The sequence below is a fragment of the Corticium candelabrum genome, chromosome 15 (assembly GCF_963422355.1).
Source record: "Corticium candelabrum chromosome 15, ooCorCand1.1, whole genome shotgun sequence".
NCBI classification, from domain to species: Eukaryota; Metazoa; Porifera; class Homoscleromorpha; order Homosclerophorida; family Plakinidae; genus Corticium; species Corticium candelabrum.
In genome coordinates, this window is record NC_085099.1 from 1,507,094 (window position 1) to 1,524,593 (window position 17,500).

General features: G+C 43.2%; 6 protein-coding genes across 6 annotated transcripts in view; 3 read left to right on the plus strand and 3 right to left on the minus strand.

Annotated features, from left to right (window-relative positions):
* LOC134191203 (geranylgeranyl transferase type-2 subunit beta-like) overlaps positions 1–32 on the minus strand; it is a 3,953-nt gene extending 3,921 nt beyond the window's left edge. Inside the window, exon 1 of the mRNA XM_062659793.1 lies at positions 2–32. Coding sequence (XP_062515777.1) covers positions 2–4 — 3 coding nt within the window. The 5' untranslated portion in view covers positions 5–32. The remainder of the gene's footprint in view (position 1) is intronic.
* Positions 33–56: 24 nt separating this feature from the next.
* LOC134191199 (RNA-binding protein 45-like) lies at positions 57–2,152 on the plus strand. Its single transcript, XM_062659787.1, has one exon. It carries the CDS (start codon positions 67–69, stop codon positions 1,933–1,935), a length of 1,869 nt encoding a protein of 622 aa, XP_062515771.1. The 5' UTR covers positions 57–66; the 3' UTR covers positions 1,936–2,152.
* Positions 2,153–2,691: 539 nt separating this feature from the next.
* LOC134191204 (polyisoprenoid diphosphate/phosphate phosphohydrolase PLPP6-like) lies at positions 2,692–3,555 on the minus strand. Its single transcript, XM_062659794.1, has one exon. The coding sequence runs from the start codon at positions 3,480–3,482 to the stop codon at positions 2,919–2,921; it is 564 nt and encodes a 187-aa protein (XP_062515778.1). The 5' UTR covers positions 3,483–3,555; the 3' UTR covers positions 2,692–2,918.
* LOC134191200 (outer dynein arm-docking complex subunit 3-like) lies at positions 3,544–9,609 on the plus strand. The gene is made up of 13 exons (XM_062659788.1): positions 3,544–3,655; positions 3,722–3,843; positions 4,492–4,760; positions 4,941–5,037; positions 5,099–5,221; positions 5,388–5,510; positions 5,668–5,928; positions 6,436–6,494; positions 6,554–6,607; positions 6,680–6,782; positions 7,564–7,719; positions 7,843–7,927; positions 9,253–9,609. Exons 1-13 carry the CDS (start codon positions 3,580–3,582, stop codon positions 9,387–9,389), a joined length of 1,665 nt encoding a protein of 554 aa, XP_062515772.1. The 5' UTR covers positions 3,544–3,579; the 3' UTR covers positions 9,390–9,609.
* On the minus strand, positions 9,334–12,049 carry LOC134191202 (docking protein 3-like). Its single transcript, XM_062659792.1, has 3 exons — positions 11,942–12,049; positions 11,545–11,878; positions 9,334–10,467 (listed from the first exon to the last, which is right to left on the minus strand). The coding sequence occupies exons 1-3, from the start codon at positions 11,960–11,962 to the stop codon at positions 9,674–9,676; spliced, it is 1,149 nt and encodes a 382-aa protein (XP_062515776.1). The 5' UTR covers positions 11,963–12,049; the 3' UTR covers positions 9,334–9,673.
* Positions 12,050–13,689: 1,640 nt separating this feature from the next.
* Positions 13,690–17,500, plus strand: part of LOC134191042 (spectrin alpha chain, non-erythrocytic 1-like) — an 18,397-nt gene continuing 14,586 nt past the window's right edge. The window contains 7 exon segments of the mRNA XM_062659600.1: positions 13,690–13,952; positions 14,287–14,412; positions 15,067–15,207; positions 16,242–16,430; positions 16,751–16,842; positions 16,903–17,047; positions 17,208–17,324. Coding sequence (XP_062515584.1) covers positions 13,716–13,952; positions 14,287–14,412; positions 15,067–15,207; positions 16,242–16,430; positions 16,751–16,842; positions 16,903–17,047; positions 17,208–17,324 — 1,047 coding nt within the window. The 5' untranslated portion in view covers positions 13,690–13,715.

A 17,500-nucleotide genomic window follows, 5' to 3' on the forward strand; every position in this document is an offset into this window, starting at 1 on the left:
CCATGTTTACAGATCTACTTAATTATACGGGTACTTTAACATTTGCGTTTCCCGTATGTTTGCCACATGGGAGAAGAAGCACCAGAATCTGACGTCTCTGTATCCGTAGAAGCTGCGTATGTAGCATCGGACTCTTCGATAAGAGATCGCGAACCGATATTCGATGATTCAAGGCACGGAGGCCAACGGAGGCCGCGAAATCTCGACCAGCCGCCTTTCTCGCGTCTCTACGTCATATGCGGCAAGAGACACGACAAGGACACGATCACGGAGATATTTAAAGAGTACGGCGAACTGGAAGACGTATGGATGGTCGTATCTCAAGACTCGAAGCAGCCGCGCGGCTATTGTTACGTCAAATTTTCGAAGACGTCATCAGCCGCCACGGCAATGGAGCAACTGAATGGTCGGATTCTGGAAGGCGATACTAAGCCGATCACTGTCAAGCTGGCGGCTTCGCGCTCCTCTGATCCTGATAAGTACCAGGAGGTCTCACCCAGGGATCGATTGTTTCTCATTGTTCCGAGGGATTTGACCGAGGAAAAGTTGGAGGCGGAATTCGAGCAGTTTGGCCACATTATTTCATGCAAGATTGTGAGAGACAGGCAGACAAAGGCGTCGAAAGGCTATGCCTATGTTCAGTTTGCTAAGGCCTCGTCTGCTGCTGTAGCACTCGAGGAGTGTGACAAACTCTACAAGCCCGTGTTTGCTGAACCAAAATCGGCGTCCTATCGATCAAGGGAATATGACAGTTCTCATCATCGTGGCGGCGGTGGCGGCGGCAGTGCTGGCAGCAGCTACAGCAACAGCAGCCATGGCCAGTCGGCACCCCCTATGCAGTCCAATACTGGGTATCTTGCTGGTAGTCCGTATGGTGATTATTTTCCAAGCTTTGCACCATTTAGTGCAGAGTATTATTCGGGTGGAGGTCCGGGAGCGGGAGAGCAGAAGACTCGACTGTATGTGATCGTCGAACAGTCTGTCAGTCAGTCTCAACTGGCAAGTCTTTTTGACTTGATACCGGGCATGAGAATGTGTGACATAAAACTGGATCGAAATACTGGCCGATCTCGAGGTTTTGCGTACATCACGTACGAATCCCAAGCATCAGCCATGTATGCGAAGGAGAAGCTACACGGCTTCGAGTATCCTCCAGGTCAGAGACTTGTTGTCAAGTTTGCAGAAGACAACCCAAGGAGGTCGGTCACCACCACCACTACGGTCTACCAACAACAGCAAGAACAACAGCTTCAGCAGCAGCAGCTACAACAGCAGCAGCTGCAGCAACAGCAGCTACAACAGCAACAGTTTCAACAGCAACAGCTCCACCAGCAGCAGTTTCAGCAGCAACAGCTGCAATTGCAACAGCAACAGATGCAGCAGCAACAATTACAGCAACAGCAGGAGTATTACTACAACGTGGCAGCAGCTCAAGTAGCTCCAGGGGCATATAATCCGGCGGCGTCTGCCTTTACTCCCGACGCAGCTACTTATGCTCCTGCTGTACCCTATGCCCCGTCTGCAATGTCTGCCCAGACTGCAATGTCTGCCCAGTCTGTCATGTCTGCAGGCATTGCTCCTCCTGGAACGACTCCTATTAGCGCTGAAGGTCAACCAGCTGCAGTTCAAGGCTCAACTGGAGAATCTTTTCGCCTCTTCTTTATCTGTAGCCCTTATCCTTTGGCTGTAGAGGCTCTGCGAGAAGTGTTTTCTCAGTTTGGATCCCTGATTGATGTGTGGTTGGTTCGAGGGAGAAATTACGGTTATGCTAAGTTTTCACGTTCCAGTGCTGCCGAGAAGGCCATGACGGCATTGCATGATATGGAGGTTTGTGGGGTGAAAATGAAGGTAACGATTGCCGAACCGAATCCCGAGGAGGAGACGAGTCGTAAGAGAATGCGCAGTGAGACAACAGGAAGTGAAACTGGACAATGAATGACTTGACTGACACGTTGACAATGACGTGACCCACTGGTGTGTGCTCATCCAGTGTTGGAGGTGCATGAGTTTGCATGGATGTTAGTGTAGTGCATATGATACACTCTACTGGCAGTACTAGACTAGTAGACTACGTCTGACTACATGTTGTGTGTACAATGGTGACTGTCGTGATTATGGGTGTTGAACAGCGATGAGATGACGTGTGTCAGGAGTCGGACTCATGACCAAATTGCATAATACGTAATAATAGTCTTCAACATCAGGCATTCCAACTGATGTGGATGCTTGTCTTCTTCTTCATTGACATAAAAGGTGACAGACAATAATTATGATTATTTTCAAATTTCGTGTGGTGACCAGTCTGACCATTCCAGACAACTAGCACGTAGTGTTACTGACTAGGAGGTACCCAAAGTCTTGAGACTTAGCAAACAATTGCAAGTAATAGTTTTAGGTAGATGCAGTGCTTGTGACTTTGCTGAGAATGTTGGGCAACTTGTTTCCTTTTGACAATTGTATATATATGATGTAATGACAGAACAAACTTGATGTATTGAAGACTGATGTTGAGATTAACTGGTAAGGTGTTTCAATGTCTGACAGTTCGTCCTCACAATTTCTTGTGAAGACGGAAGAATTTCACTCCTGCCTTTCTTTTCGAGGCAAGCTGGCAGTGCTGTGGATATGAACTCAAACTAAAGTGTTTACTGGAGTTTCTAAACATACTGAACAGAAACTATTATAGAAGGTCGTTTTCTCATGTATTTGGCTTTAGAGTTAGTAATAGATGGAGCTTATCGAATCAACTATTGAGTGTTTGTATTGCAGCCACCTCACTGGGTGCTTTGAGTGTATGACAGTTAGAGTTACAAAACTATAATCGGAAAACTCAGAGTAACAAAGTCCACGATTTGTTGAAGTATGAAGTCGAATTAGCACTGGTATCATGGATAGATCCATCTAAACATAATTCTACTCTATCGAGTTCGTTGAATCAATAATCCAGCATACTGGTGGACGAACTGGAACTCGAGGCAACCAATAACAAAACCACAAACTACATCAGACACATAATGTCTGCCCAACAAGAGCCTCGAGCAGGCAATCATCAACGTCCACACGCCTATTACAGTCCTCTCGAACGTCCCCGGAAAGTAGAATCGGACGAAAACGAAGAGAAATCCGAATCGAGTGGCATGACCCGACGGAAACGAATACGAATCGACCGCCATCACAGTCAGTCTCATGTCTGCATTGTTATAGATCGGTCGCCTGCGACGAACTGCGAGTTTGATAGCGCACTGTATGACGAGATCGACGAGGATTCCAATGAGGAGTTCGGATATGACGAATCTGGCGCCGTTGTCTGACGTGTTGTAGTAGAGAAAGAGACAGAAAGAAATCCAGAAGAGACCGTGTCCGCTGTACTCGACTAACTTGAAGAACAAGCGACACAACTTTTGTAGTGGATTGCGTGCATTCGCACAGACGGATAGCGTTGCAGACGTCGTAGCATCTAATTCGACCAGAAACGACCACATGGTGGTCGTAAATAATATTTCTTAAACACCTAACGTGCGTTAGCGCTAGCGTCGTCTAGCGTGCATTCCGTTACCATAGCATCTGTATAAGCTCAACATGGGCAGCGATCAGCACACCACTGGACCTATTCAGGAAGAAATAGATGAGTTGAGAAGAAAACTTCAGCTTCTAGGTTAGTAGAATACTTTAGTCTAGCTAAAATAGCGATTATCAAGTGTATGTATGTCTGTGTGTGCAGAGGGTGACAAGAAGGCTTACTTGGAGAGCTCTCAATCGGTCATACAACAAAATAAGGAAACTATAGCGCGCATGAGAACAGAGAACAAGCGACTTCGGTCTCAGCTGGCGGAGAAAATTGCTGTACGTTGTCATTTTATTGTTTGTTGAGAGATTAGATTGACAGACAGATTATCGACTGACGGATAGATGCAATCATTGGCTAATGATGTCTGGAGAAAGACAAACAGACAGGCCGGTTGACAGACATGCTGAAGAGAAAGATGGAGAGATAGACGCAGGCAGACAGAGTGACAGCTAACCAACAGACAGTGTAAACTATAGACTCTGCCTGCCTGCCTGTCTGTCTGTCTGCCCTGCCTGCCTGCCTGTCTATCTGTTTATCTGCCTGCCTGCCTGCTTGCCTGCCTGCCTGTCTGTCTGTCTGTCTGTCCATCATTTATTTCTTACATCAAACTATCATACAATTCTGCAAAGAACTACAGTAATACAACTAGACTAATGAGGAAAAAATTGGGTGCTGGGAGAGTCAGGCCTCTCAGACCCACCGCACAACATGCTAAGTTTCTTAGCTATGACTTTAACATTACAATTCTGTAATTGTACGGAGAATCTTTTTCTGTCTGTCTGTCTGTGTATCTGTCGATCTGTCTGTCTGTTTGTCTGTTAGTTTGTCTGTCAATAGATTTGTCATTCTTTTGTTTCTTTTGTGAATGTCTATGCAATTATCTTTTCTTCTGTTTGGTTTGTATATACCATCTTGTTCATTAGGGAGATGAAGCTGTTATCTCTAGTGCTTTTGCTGCCCGTCAAAAGTCACAACCACCAAACTTTCGTGGAATGTCTGGTCAAACGGCAATTCAAAAATTTGACCAACAGTTATGCGAAAAGATTAAATTATTCAATGCTGTCCAACACCAAACGAAGCAAAGAGAAAGAACCCTCAGAGATCTAGAAACACAGCTACAGCAGATGATCTCTGAAGCCGAAGAAATTAAGTCTAAAGACGTAGGAGATAGTCTTGATGCACAGCAGCTGAGGTGCTCATCACATTAGATGAAGTACATAGTTAGTTAGTGTTGTTTGTATGTGTGTGTTTGCACACGATGTTCATTAATTAATAAATTGCTAATAAATTAATAAATTGCTAATAATTAATAAATTGCTAATAGATTAATAAATTGCTAATAAATTAATAAATTGCTAATGTTTAAATGCAGGACTTTGGAGAATCAACTGGATAAAACTCTTATAAAGTGCGGTGAAGCAGCACATATCAAAACGGCATACGAGGGTATTATAGACACAATGCTTAAGGTATTGTTTGTTATCTATGTTGAAGTCTGGTTTAATGGAATTACGTGAGCGGGTGCTGTAGGAACGATTGAACTTCGATAACAGAATTGCTGCATTGAAACAAGAGATTAGACAAAGACTGCAGACCGTAGATGAGATGCAAGGAATGAGCAGTGATGCACAGTTGGCTAGAGACCAGACGAAGGTTGTACAATCTCTCTGCTTGCCAGTTTATTGGTCTGTATTTGTTTGTCTTTTTCTCTCTCCATTTGTTATTGTGCCTATTTGTCAGCACTTGTGTGTTTTGCCTTCGTTTGTCGTTTGTTGTCCATTACTGTTACATTAATTCACATGGAGCTCTGTTGATGTAGGAGGAGCTGGTCAAACAAGAAGCTTCGTTGCAAGAAGCGAAGAAGGTCAGAGATCGTGAACTCTCCATATACAAGAGACAAGCTGACGAGAAGAAAGAACAAGCAGACAGAATAGAAAGACGAGTAAGTTGTACTTGAATAACAGAGGACAGAAATCATATTATCTACATGTCTGTCAACACGTCATTTGAATCGTAATTAAATTCATTGAAATGTTTGATTTGAGACTAACACAATGCATTTGATATCAATATTATATATTCAGACAATATTTGTGTAGCAACTTCAACGAACGTCACTTCAAGTTGATGAACCGAATCTTGGGGAGGTGAGTTTGGAAGTCGATGCAATGAAGTCTAATGAAGACGAAGAGCACATTACAACATACAAGGAGGCCATGGCGACTATCAAAGAGGCCACGGGAGTGTCAGATGTCCATGAAGTAGTGCGTAGGTTTATGTCACAGGGAGACACCAAGGCTCATCTGGAGAGATTAAAGGAAGAGAACAACCAACAGCTCAGAGAGCTTAGAGAGGAGAAGGTACGCGGACAAACATGCAGACAGACACAGAGACAAACAGACAGACATACATACATACATACATACAGACAGACAGACAGACAGATTTAGAGTTTGATGGAAATTTCATTTTAATGGAAATAGATGACAGACAGACAGGCAGGCAGGCAGACAGGCAGACAGACAGACAGACAGACAGACATGCAGATAGACACAGAGACAGGCAGACAGACAGACAGACAGACAGATAATTTATTCTCATACAGATTCTATTTGTACATATGCTAGGATTTTTAGACAGACAGACAGACAGACAAACATGCAGATAGACACAAAGACAGACAGACAGGCACACAGACAGACAGACAGGCACACAGACAGGCAAATGCACAGACAGACAGGCAAATGCACAGACAGACAGACAAATGCACAGACAGACGAATGCACAGACAGACGAATGCACAGACAGATAGACAGACAGACATGCATATGCACACACTCAGTTGTTGGTGTTGGGTGATTGTATAGAGCAAACTGCAAGCTGAATTTGAAGAGATGAAATATTCTGGGGAAGCTCAACTTTCCAGGTGATATCAATCAGTTTTTTACTGTTTTGTCATATTTGTTTAACTCAGCATTCATTCAGTGGTCAGAGAATGCTGGAAGACTTTGAGAATCACTTAAAAGAGGCTAAGGAGAGGTGATGGACATGAATTTGGCATGCTGTGGTGCTGTCTGTGCTTGTCATGATTGATTTCATTGTGGTTTGTAGGTTGTTTGGTATACAAACTGAAGCTGACCGATCAACAAAGACTTTGCTGAGTGTGAAGGTTGGAGTGGAGCATCTCACTGAGAAGCTACAGCAGTTGAAAGCGGTAAGTGTGTGTGTGTGTGTGTGTGTGTGTGTGTGTGTGTGTGTCTGTGTGTGTGTGTGTGTGTGTCTGTGTGTGTGTGTGTGTGTGTGTGTGTGTGTGTGTCTGTGTGTGTGTGTCTGTGTGTGTGTGTCTGTGTGTGTGTCTGTGTCTGTGTCTGTGTCCGTGTGTGTGTGTGTGTGTGTGTGTGTGTGTGTGTGTCTGTGTGTGTCTGTGTGTGTCTGTGTGTGTGTGTGTGTGTGTGTGTGTGTGTGTGTGTGTGTGTGTGTGTGTGTGTGTCGTGTCTGTGTGTGTGTGTGTGTTCGTGTCTGTCTGTCTGTCTGTGTGTGTGTGTGTGTGTGTGTGTGTGTGTGTGTGTGTGTCTGTGTCCGTGTCCGTGTCCGTGTCCGTGTCCGTGTCCGTGTCCGTGTCCGTGTGTGTGTGTCTGTGTGTGTGTGTGTGTGTGTGTGTGTGTGTGTGTGTGTGTGTGTGTGTGTGTGTGTGTGTGTGTGTGTGTGTGTGTGTGTGTGTGTGTGTGTGTGTGTGTGTGTGTGTGTTCGTGTCTGTCTGTCTGTGTGCGTGTGTCTGTGTCTGTGTCCGTGTGTGTGTCCGTGTGTGTGTGTGTGTGTGTGTGTGTGTGTGTGTGTGTGTGTGTGTGTGTCTGTGTGTGTTTGTGTGTGTGTGTGTGTGTCTGTGTCTGTGTGTGTGTCTGTGTGTGTGTGTGTGTCCGTGTGTGTGTGTGTGTGTGTGTGTGTGTGTGTCTGTGTGTGTGTACTTATCTATTTTTTACTTATTTACGTTGCAGGACAAGTCTGTTGCCCCCAAAGTTCATCTTGACACAACTAGTGATGAGTTTGTGCTGGAGCTATTAGCGACAGCTGAACAGAAGCTTGTTAAGCTTGTGGAAGAAATAGAGGGAAAGAACGTGGATGAAATCATGAAGGAAATGGAAGATGAAGAGGTATGAATTGTCATTCACTGATTCGTATTTCATTTTATTTCATTTTGTCTGTCAATCTGTCCAACTGTTTTTTGTCATTTGTATAGTAGTTTTAACTTTTAGTGTGTCTTACTTGCTTACTAGTTCCACTCATCATTTGAGAAGCATTTGCCTTCGTTCAACATTCGTGTAAGGCTACCAGAAGTAGCCGAACCGGAAGATTACGGAGGTTAGATTAAACTTTAGGTCTGTGAACTGACACGGGCACCTCAGGCAATTGCAAGTATGCACTAAACAAACTATGAGACAGATAAACAGACAGACAGACAGACAGACAGACAGACAGACCGCAGGGAGCTGAGGAGTTGTTATACAACTACAGACAACAGACCGGACATCATATTTTTTACTCGGACATTGGAAACAACGTTGACCTAGATATCTCCCTCGCCCACCCATCGAGTAGTGACATGTTTCCATCATCTGCTGGTGTTAGTGGTGCCGCTGCAGAGAGGAGAGCAGACAGAAAGAAAGAGAAATAGAGCAAACAGCAAATAACCAGGTGGCATAATTGCCACTGTAACTCCACTGCATGGTAATGGAGCATTTTGGAGCTTGGGGGATCTATGGGTGGAAACTCCTGTGCAAATTATCAAGAAGTCATCAGACAAAGTGGGACAACTGAATGCTGCGGAGTTTATCGACTTCTGGCCCAAACGCTCTTCTGTTGAGCTCCAGAAGTGTAGTGCTAGAGTAATCTCTAAAGAGGTATCTTCGCTGTCTGAGACAACAGATGTGACCTCTTTGCCACCCAGTAGCCTCGGCCTCCCAAACTCGTGTAGCGCCGATTCAAAATTGTCCTGGACGATTTGAATTGGCACTACACGAGTCTGGGAGGCCAAGGCTAGCCACTTAGTACTGCAGCCACTAGCTGGTACTGGAGGCTTTGCTTGTACACTGTAGTTTTTAAGTGTAGTCCTCATTTTGTTTTACACGAGTTTCAATTTTAGCTTAGTTAGTTGATGAACACTACTAGTAGTTGGACAGTACATAGTATCCTGCATTGCAAAATGTATTATAGATAGAAGTTCAAATTATGTGATTGACAGGCAGACAGTGTTTATTCTTCTATAAATGCATGGGCATATCTGTGGCCCCTGCCATCACATACAGATGTGGCACAGAAACTAACAATGAAACACTAGATACTATCCAATCACTACATATGCTATGTCTAACGTTAACATTTCTTCTATGATATCTATGAAAACAAGCCAGCTGTAAGACAGACAGACAGACAGACAGACAGACAGACAGACAGATAAGTTATTCTCATACAGATTCTACTTGTACATATGCTAGGATTTTTTAAAAACAAACCAGTCCTTGCAAACAACAAAGTCATTAACTAATGGACTTGACCTTGGCAGACAGACAGACAGACAGACAGACAGGCTTTTCATAGCCTTGTTATTAAACTAGATGTATTTACAGATTGACAGACAGAAAGACAAGTGCTTTACTTGTATGTAATATGCTATCCTTATTGCATAGTTGAATCAGAGAGTAGCTCTGACGACGAAGTTCTCACAAGAGCTTTGCTCAAACAAACGGCTCAGGCAATGATTGACTCCCGAACAAAGAAGAAGAAAGGAGGTGGTGGAAAAAAGAAGAAAGGGAAGAGAGACTGAGAGATGGCAATCTCAAACTGTAGAGCAATCAGTAAAGCGTGATTCATTAGAACTCTAGCTGCACACAGTACATCTCGTTCTGTCTAATCTCGAACTACCTTGACATAACAGTTTTGTTTGGTTGAATGTTTCCTGCTCTGTATTTGTGTCGTACTCTCCCACTAGCGAAGTTACAGCAATCTTAGCAATAGAAATACAAAGAGTATAAATAACAAAGGGAGAGATGTCATTAGAAATGATGCTCGCACATCGATACAACTATCTACTGAACACTACAGAATATGCTACAGTTCTGTATCTTTCGGGGGAGCAAAATTTCGATCAAGCTCACGTGACTTGTTCTCATCAGATGACTGACTACTAGTATACCTAGAGATTTCATATCCACTGCTTGTTGCCCTTCTCGGAGGTCCTGTTGGAGGTAGAGGTGGTGGATGACCAGGAGCAGGATGACGTACAACTCCAGCATATGCATATGTGTACTCTGCATCCAGATTTATTCCCTTGAATTTTTCATCAATTTGGTTGTATTCCTCACTCGCTGTCATGTCTCTACTTAGTCGGTGATATTCGTTGAATGCATTGGCAGGTGGAGGAAGTGTCCTAGTACCAACACGTGCGTATCCAGCATTGCCACTTTCTAACTCACTGTTTGAAGGGTCGAAGTGTGCGACAGGGCCTTTAAGAATGCGTAATACATCATACTGATTATCATCTGCAGTTGCATCAACGTTTCTCATATCCGGCTGCGGTCGTGCAGAACTAAATCTGGGCAAGGTGCTAGCTCGAGACTTCACCATGTGCTCAAGGGTATCGAAAAGTAGACCATCTTCATCACTTCTGAAAGAGTATTTGCCTTCACCTAAAGGAGCCTTACGGCCTGCTTCAAATGAGAATATGCCTTGGTCACAGCCATAGCGTCTCAGACAGTTGAGAGGCCAACGAGCCAGAAGACAACCTGTTGATGCCAGTGAGAGGACAATTTCTGTTGTTTCGATGTAGAGACGACACACATCTCGGGCTCCAATACGAAGAAGGGCCTCTGTACGTTCCGGTGTCACATCAAACGCTTTAGCAGCTAGAGGAAGAAATGAAATATTAGGAACTCGGAAAGTGATGACGAACAACTGACCAATGACATATACCATATGTACTGTACAAATTGAGGAAAGCCACCAAAAAGACTACCTATAACAAAATGTCATCTCATGCCTACAACGTTTGCATTTCAAACTCAATGTTACACCTTGCTGTTAATTGTCAACACGATTCATCTAGCCAGGAAGCTACCAGATAGTACACAAAAATAGATCAGACTGTTTTAACTCTGGCTATATATACCAAAGCAAATGGGAGCACAGAGGTTCAAGTCACTTCCACTTGTTACAATGTATCATATCCTTTCACCACCTGGCGCTCTAACCCCAATCCAATACACAAACCAAACAAAAATAACTGTCAAGATGAATGAGTCAATGAGATGAAACGTTTGAACCATCCATTTCCCTCTTGCCTACACTGAAGGCGGAAATTACAAATATTGACAAGGAGCTAAATCCTTCTTAGCTGTAATTACCAAGAAACCGATTTATGGTATTGGAACAGGATCCAAAACTAACGCCGAGACTCGATCTTGATCAAACGTAAAGTAACTTGTTTCTAAAGATTAATATAAATGAGTACAGTACAACAAGGAATTCCAAAATGTGCAGACACTTGGTTTACACATTTATGTTATAATATTTAAACAGATTTCTTGAAACTTATTTTTCAGAATTAAACCCAAACATGAACGTGCAGCCCTCAATGATTCAACCAACCGATCACAAACGATGACATGCAAACATATTCTTTTAATAGTCCTACATACCCCGACTGATCTAACACTATGGTGTAGCTGAAAGATGCACAAGAGTATCAACATACTCTATGCCCTTACTGCCACCATGTGCTACATGTACCACCATCATTAACATCTGACACGACAGATGATCTATTTGCAGTGTGTGCACCTATCCTGTGTACAATGCAACTCTGACCTACAACTCATGCAAACGTGGAAGCTACAACAAACGTAATCACTCTACTATTCCATAGAAACGAATTTCCTGCAACCAGGACACAACGCAACAACAAGCTGAACGCAAACACTCACTGGCAGAGACAATATTTCTGGCCTGAGTTTGTGCCTGCATAAAGTAGACCCACTCATCCATCAACTCTCGCGATTCCGCGGCCAATCGGAACGTCTGCTCCAACGTTCTCACTTCGAACACAAACCTCCTCAAAGCAGTCGCTTCCACAATCAGCACGGCGTAGTTGGAAAGCAAATTCAGGACGCCTTTCGGATTCTGTTTCGTCGTGTCCTTTTTTGATTCTTTGTAATACTCCAACGAGGCAGTGCCGCTTGATTTGACCTTTTTGAGAACAAAAAGCCATTTCTTCCAGCTTTTAGAGTCGCTTAGAACATGCTGCATTTCTAAGGCGCCCTGCATACAAGATGAGCATGTTAGCTGACCCGATGGGAACCCTAGTAACGCAACTGTAGAGACCTTGTAGACTGTTTCGACCATTGTGAGTTATCGGTGTGTCGCTCCTGGACGTACTGTTCACACACACGATGAGTAAGAGGATGACTGTGACACGTCTCGCCCCTCCCCTTTTGATATCTACGACGAAATGAGTGCCTCGAACTGGAAGACCTGAGAGCGCGCAAAGGGCGCGAACACACACACACACACACACACACACACACACACACACACACACACACACACACACACACACACACACACACACACACACACACACACACACACACACACACACACACACACACACACACACACACACACACACACACACACACACACACACACACACACACACACACACACACACACACACACACACACACACACACACACACACACACACACACACACACACACACACACACACACACACACACACACACACACACACACACACACACACACACACACACACACACACACACACACACACACACACACACACACACACACACACACACACACACACACACACACACACACACACACACACACACACACACACACACACACACACACACACACACACACACACACACACACACACACACACACACACACACACACACACACACACACACACACACACACACACACACACACACACACACACACACACACACACACACAATGAAAACACTTTAGTAGCATCAATTTAAGTCGCATTTCTTCTACGGTATTAGATGGCTAGCTAGACCATATGAATGAATGATATATTTCTGTCGCACCTAAAAAGGTACAGTTCCCTCTTGGGGCAACATAAAAACAACTAAGACCTAAGACATACGGCTAACAGACTACAAAATACACCAGCTACAACAGACAGCACAAACTACAATATATCTACACCATTCCTACATGCTAGACTGCTATGACAAGGTTAGGGACATGAAACTTAAATTCTTACAAAGAGCAGAACAGTCGGTTAATTATCTGGTGAGAGGTCTATTTATATTAGCTGTAGATAAAAAGTTGCATGTAGGAATGATGTAGATATATTGTAGTTTGTGCTGTCTGTTGTAGCTGGTGTATTTTGTAGTCTGTTAGCCGTACGTCCTAGGTCTTAGTTGTTTTTATGTTTGCCTCAAGAGGAAACTGTACCTTTTCAGGTGCGACAGAAATCTAACATTCATTCATTCCTAGATGTACAGTTAGTTAGTGAATTTTTTAGAAATACAGGTCTGAGTGTCGCTTGATTCGCCTACATGCTAGTGAATGCTCTAGTTAATTAAGTTAATAAAGAAAGTTTTGTTCTTGTATTGTCATCACAATTCGATGACAAAAAATTTACAGCAGCTGGCATTATCCGGGAGTTCTAATTTCATGAATCCGTGCCATGTAAACTAATCAGTCAGTTTTGTAGCAGCCAACTACCACTGCACGACTACAGTAGAATAAAAGACCGTGCGCAATGGCAGAGTTTCTATCAAATATGTCTAGTGTCAACTGTCAGCTGTCAATGTCATTCATTGTGTAGTGCTACGTGTGCGCGTGCGCAACAGACGGACACAAATTAGACAGAATCTGAGTCCGAATTGTTACTGCGCTGAAAGATACGTTACTACCTCAACCAGACTTCGATATTTAGACTGCATTTCCGTATAATTTCCCGGCTGACGTTTTGCGCGTCGCACGCGACCACACACATTCCTAGCTGTCTCACGTGACAGCATTCCTATCACTCACGTGACTCAGCGGGGCTCTGGTTTACGCCTTCCCTCGTATTACAGCCATGGCTGAGCCACAAGTGAAGACACTCGAGACAGCAGACGACATCCAGCAGCGACGAGAGCAAGTCCTCAACCGTTACGCTCAGTTCAAGGAAGCTGCTAGACATCGGAGAGCGAAACTAGAAGACGCTAAACGCTTTCAGCAGTTCCGGCGCGATGCCGACGAGTTAGAGGCATGGATAAACGAAAAGCTGCAGACGGCGTCTGATGAGTCGTACAAGGACCCGAGCAATCTGCAGGTTTGTTGTTGGTGGGCGGCGGTTTGACTGCGCACCGCCCGTCGGGGCAGCTGTTATTACACGCTGGATGGAGTGTCTGCACTAATACGTTAGATAAACAGTTTCGCGTCTGGTGGATTGCAATGTTTCGCTTTGTAAATGTAATTTCTTGGATTCCGCTCGGATATGCTAACGCGCGCTAAGCGTTAGCCTTTAATTGTTAATTAGTGGATTGCTGAGAAGCTCCAGCAAGCTGGTGCACGTCAAGATTTTTTACGTATTGTGCACTGTTTGGGTAGTGGATTGTTGCAGATTGAAGGGTGTGGCTTGATGTGACACACCCTTTCTTGTTTAGGGCAAATTGCAGAAGCATGAGGCGTTTGAGGCAGAGGTGTCTGCTCATGGAAACAGCATTGTGTCACTGAATGCGATCGGAGATGAAATGATCAAGGCCAACCACTTTGCTTCGTCAAGCATAAGAGTAGGTGGAGTATATGCTGTCAATAGATTTTTGAATATAATTATTGCAAAGTAACAGCTAGAAATATGTAGCAAGTATGCAGTATTGTTAGTTCATTGCGTGCAGATAGGCAGACCAGTGTGCTGAGAGGTAGACAGATGTGCAGACAGGCAGGCAGGCCACTTGATTTTCTATGCTGTAGTGAGTCTTGCATGGTCCTCTAAAGCTAGGCGTTAAGGTTAAGAAATAAAGAGAAGGCTTATGCACTGTGTGGGGGTCATTGGAGACGGGTGAATTGTATGTCAGACTAATGAATTGCAGGTATGATAGAACAAAGGATGTAGGTTTGTTTATTTGAAGTTATAGGCGGAGACTGCTTAGCAGGAGACTTAACAACATATAAGTGGTACTGGAGAATGTGGCGGACCTGAGCAATGCATAGTAAATTACACATTTTTAATTAGGTCATTTGTTTTCAATATTTACCAGAGATTTATTAGTATTAATTGTGCAGCACAAAGGTGGGTATTATATAGCCACAAAATCTGTAAACTTGTATCTCAAGAACGAGTATACAGATTACTGTCTATTAGTGATTGTTGGTTAGCTGCTTGTAGTTTGCTGGCTATTTAGAGAATATGTTATTGTCTGTGTTTCATCGTGTTTGTTGTCTAGACTCGTCTTGACTCGCTTCAAGAGCTTTGGGAGACGTTGTTGTTTAAATCACAGGACAAAGGAAAGCGTCTCGTTTGGGCATTAAAACTGGTTGAATTCATGAGGGAGGCTGATGAAGTGTCATCATGGATTACTGACAAGGTTGGTGGTCATTCTGGGCATTATTACACAATGATTGTAAGCGTCTGGTTTTAGGAATAAACAGTCATGTAACTTTACTTGCATAAATTATAAAGTATGTGTAGGGCTGTTGTTTAGGTGCATCTGTTTGGATGTTTGTCGTATTTTGAAGACATAGTAGCTATTTGTGCATACACTTAAGTCTGGGGGTTCACAGTAGGATGCTGACGCTGGGTCAAGCATCAATACTGTGAACCAGGCTGCAGACTAGAAGTTTTACTGCAAAAGCACTCTGAACTCGCTCATAGACATGATCAAACTTACATCTGTTGGAGCTTCTGTTACCTTATCTACTCTTATATCACCCCCCATGGTTTGTCAGCATAGTCTGTGAAGTATGGGATGGGATCTTGCTGGAGGATATGACACCTTTAGGTGCTAATTGGCGGAAGTGTTTGACTAATTACTACAACTCAAGTTTGCTAGAACAACCTCTGCTATTACTGGTTCTAGCTGTAATCAAGATGTCATGGGGGACCTTCAACAGAAGCCTTACTCACACCTCCCTTTTTCACACCTCCCTTTTTCACACCTCCCTTACTCATACCTTTGACTCTATTTGATGGTGCCTTGGTATAATGTGGCACTTCTTTTCTACTGTAAAAGAGCGAGTCCTTCTTGGCAAGACTGAGAACTCTGTTCAAATGCTGAATGATGTAGCATTACCTATGTGCTAAATTTTTTCATCTGGGTGCCAATTAACACCAATGAAGTGAAGCTTAGATGCAAAAATGTTAGATCAAAGGTGGGGGTGGGGCTGGATAATGGGGTGATACAAGAGTAGGTACAGTATTTAAGGCTAAAGCAAGAGTTTCTTTAGCATCAGTGTTCTTTTCTCATGATACCATAAACAACTTAATTAACTGTTTGCTACAAACCTAGACTTTATGAAATTTATATGCAGTACAATTATTGATAGGTAGAGGCTAACATATTTCAAGATTATGGTGCTTATAACGATGTGTTCTTACTAAAGTGTGTTGTGTGTGTTTTAGGAACCGGTTGCTAGTTCAGAGGAGCTTGGAAAGGATTTGGAACACGTCGAGGTTCTGCAGAAGAAGTTTGGTGATTTCCAGAAAGACCTGGCTGCTAATGAGGCCCGAGTCAATCAAGTGAATACCTCAGCACAACGTCTGGCAAATGAAAAGCATCCTGAGGTAGAACTGATTGCAACGAGACTGCAGGTGAGAACTAATACTATTATTTGTTCTTGTGTGTGTAATTGTGTATGAAGGTATCTGTTTAATTATCTGTCTCACTCAGACTGTCCACCCATCTGTCTTTCTATCGACCCATCCAGCTGTTGACTGGCTAATTACCTGTTACTGACTGTTACATCTATTCATGTGTCTTTCGTTTGTTTGTGTACTTGTTTGTCTTTCTGTTTGTTTTGTCCACAATATGATGACAAATATGTACATCACATTTCCTGTTGAGACATACGCAGACCCGGACAGCCATCGATGTTATATTTTGTTTATACAATGAAATTGTGTTTATAAAGAGTTTGAATGAGTCGTGGGACAAACTTAAAGATCTTGCACAGCTGAGAGACGAGAAGTTGCACGGCGCTCACGAGATTCAAAGATATACGAGGTTTCAATACTTTGTTTGTCAAGTGTTGGTTCTAGGTTATGGTATAGTGATGTTATGTAGGGATGCTGATGAAACGAAGGCTTGGATAAGCGAAAAAGACACGGCTCTTTCATCTGATGATTACGGTCGTGACTTAGCGAGTGTACAAGCTTTGCAAAGGAAGCATGAAGGACTGGAGAGAGATCTTGCAGCTTTAGAAGACAAGGTAAGACTATCTATAGATTTGAATGCTTGTCTGTCTGTACTTTTATTTGTGAATTCATTTGTCTGTTTGTTTATTTGTTTATCTGTTTATTTGGTTTATTTGGTTGTTTGTTTGTTTCTCTGCAGCATAATTTCTGTTTGTCATTTGCTGTTATCGGTAGGTTGGAAATCTTGGTGAAGAGGCTGTGAGACTGCAAACTAAACACCCGGACAATGCTGACCAGATAGCAGCTAAACAAGCTGAGATTGTAGGCAACTGGGAAGCTCTTCGACATAAGGTAATCTGATCAATACAATCAGCATGCGTCTACACTGTAATTAGATAATAAATAATTAGTGTTTTGCATTCATTTCTTATGAAAATTATGTGTGCATGTTATTGCTTGAATTCAGAGAGTTAGCATCTAATTTGTGGCTCTTTAGTATCCAGATGTTTACGATGAGATTTACTGGT

Bases quoted from the DNA above. Each gene is read 5' to 3' on its own strand.
- LOC134191202 (XM_062659792.1), bottom strand. From the start codon at position 11,962: ATGGTCGAAACAGTCTACAAG. The intron at 11,879-11,941 runs GTCTCTACAGTT...TCTTGTATGCAG, and splicing joins TGGTCGAAACAGTCTACAAG to GGCGCCTTAGAAATGCAGCA. The intron at 10,468-11,544 runs GTGAGTGTTTGC...TTCTTCCTCTAG, and splicing joins CAGAAATATTGTCTCTGCCA to CTGCTAAAGCGTTTGATGTG.
- LOC134191200 (XM_062659788.1), top strand. From the start codon at position 3,580: ATGGGCAGCGATCAGCACACCACTGGACCTATTCAGGAAGAAATAGAT. The intron at 5,511-5,667 runs GTAAGTTGTACT...ATATTTGTGTAG, and splicing joins CAGACAGAATAGAAAGACGA to CAACTTCAACGAACGTCACT. The intron at 7,928-9,252 runs GTTAGATTAAAC...CTTATTGCATAG, and splicing joins CGAACCGGAAGATTACGGAG to TTGAATCAGAGAGTAGCTCT.
- LOC134191199 (XM_062659787.1), top strand. From the start codon at position 67: ATGGGAGAAGAAGCACCAGAATCTGACGTCTCTGTATCCGTAGAAGCT.
- LOC134191204 (XM_062659794.1), bottom strand. From the start codon at position 3,482: ATGTGGTCGTTTCTGGTCGAATTAGATGCTACGACGTCTGCAACGCTA.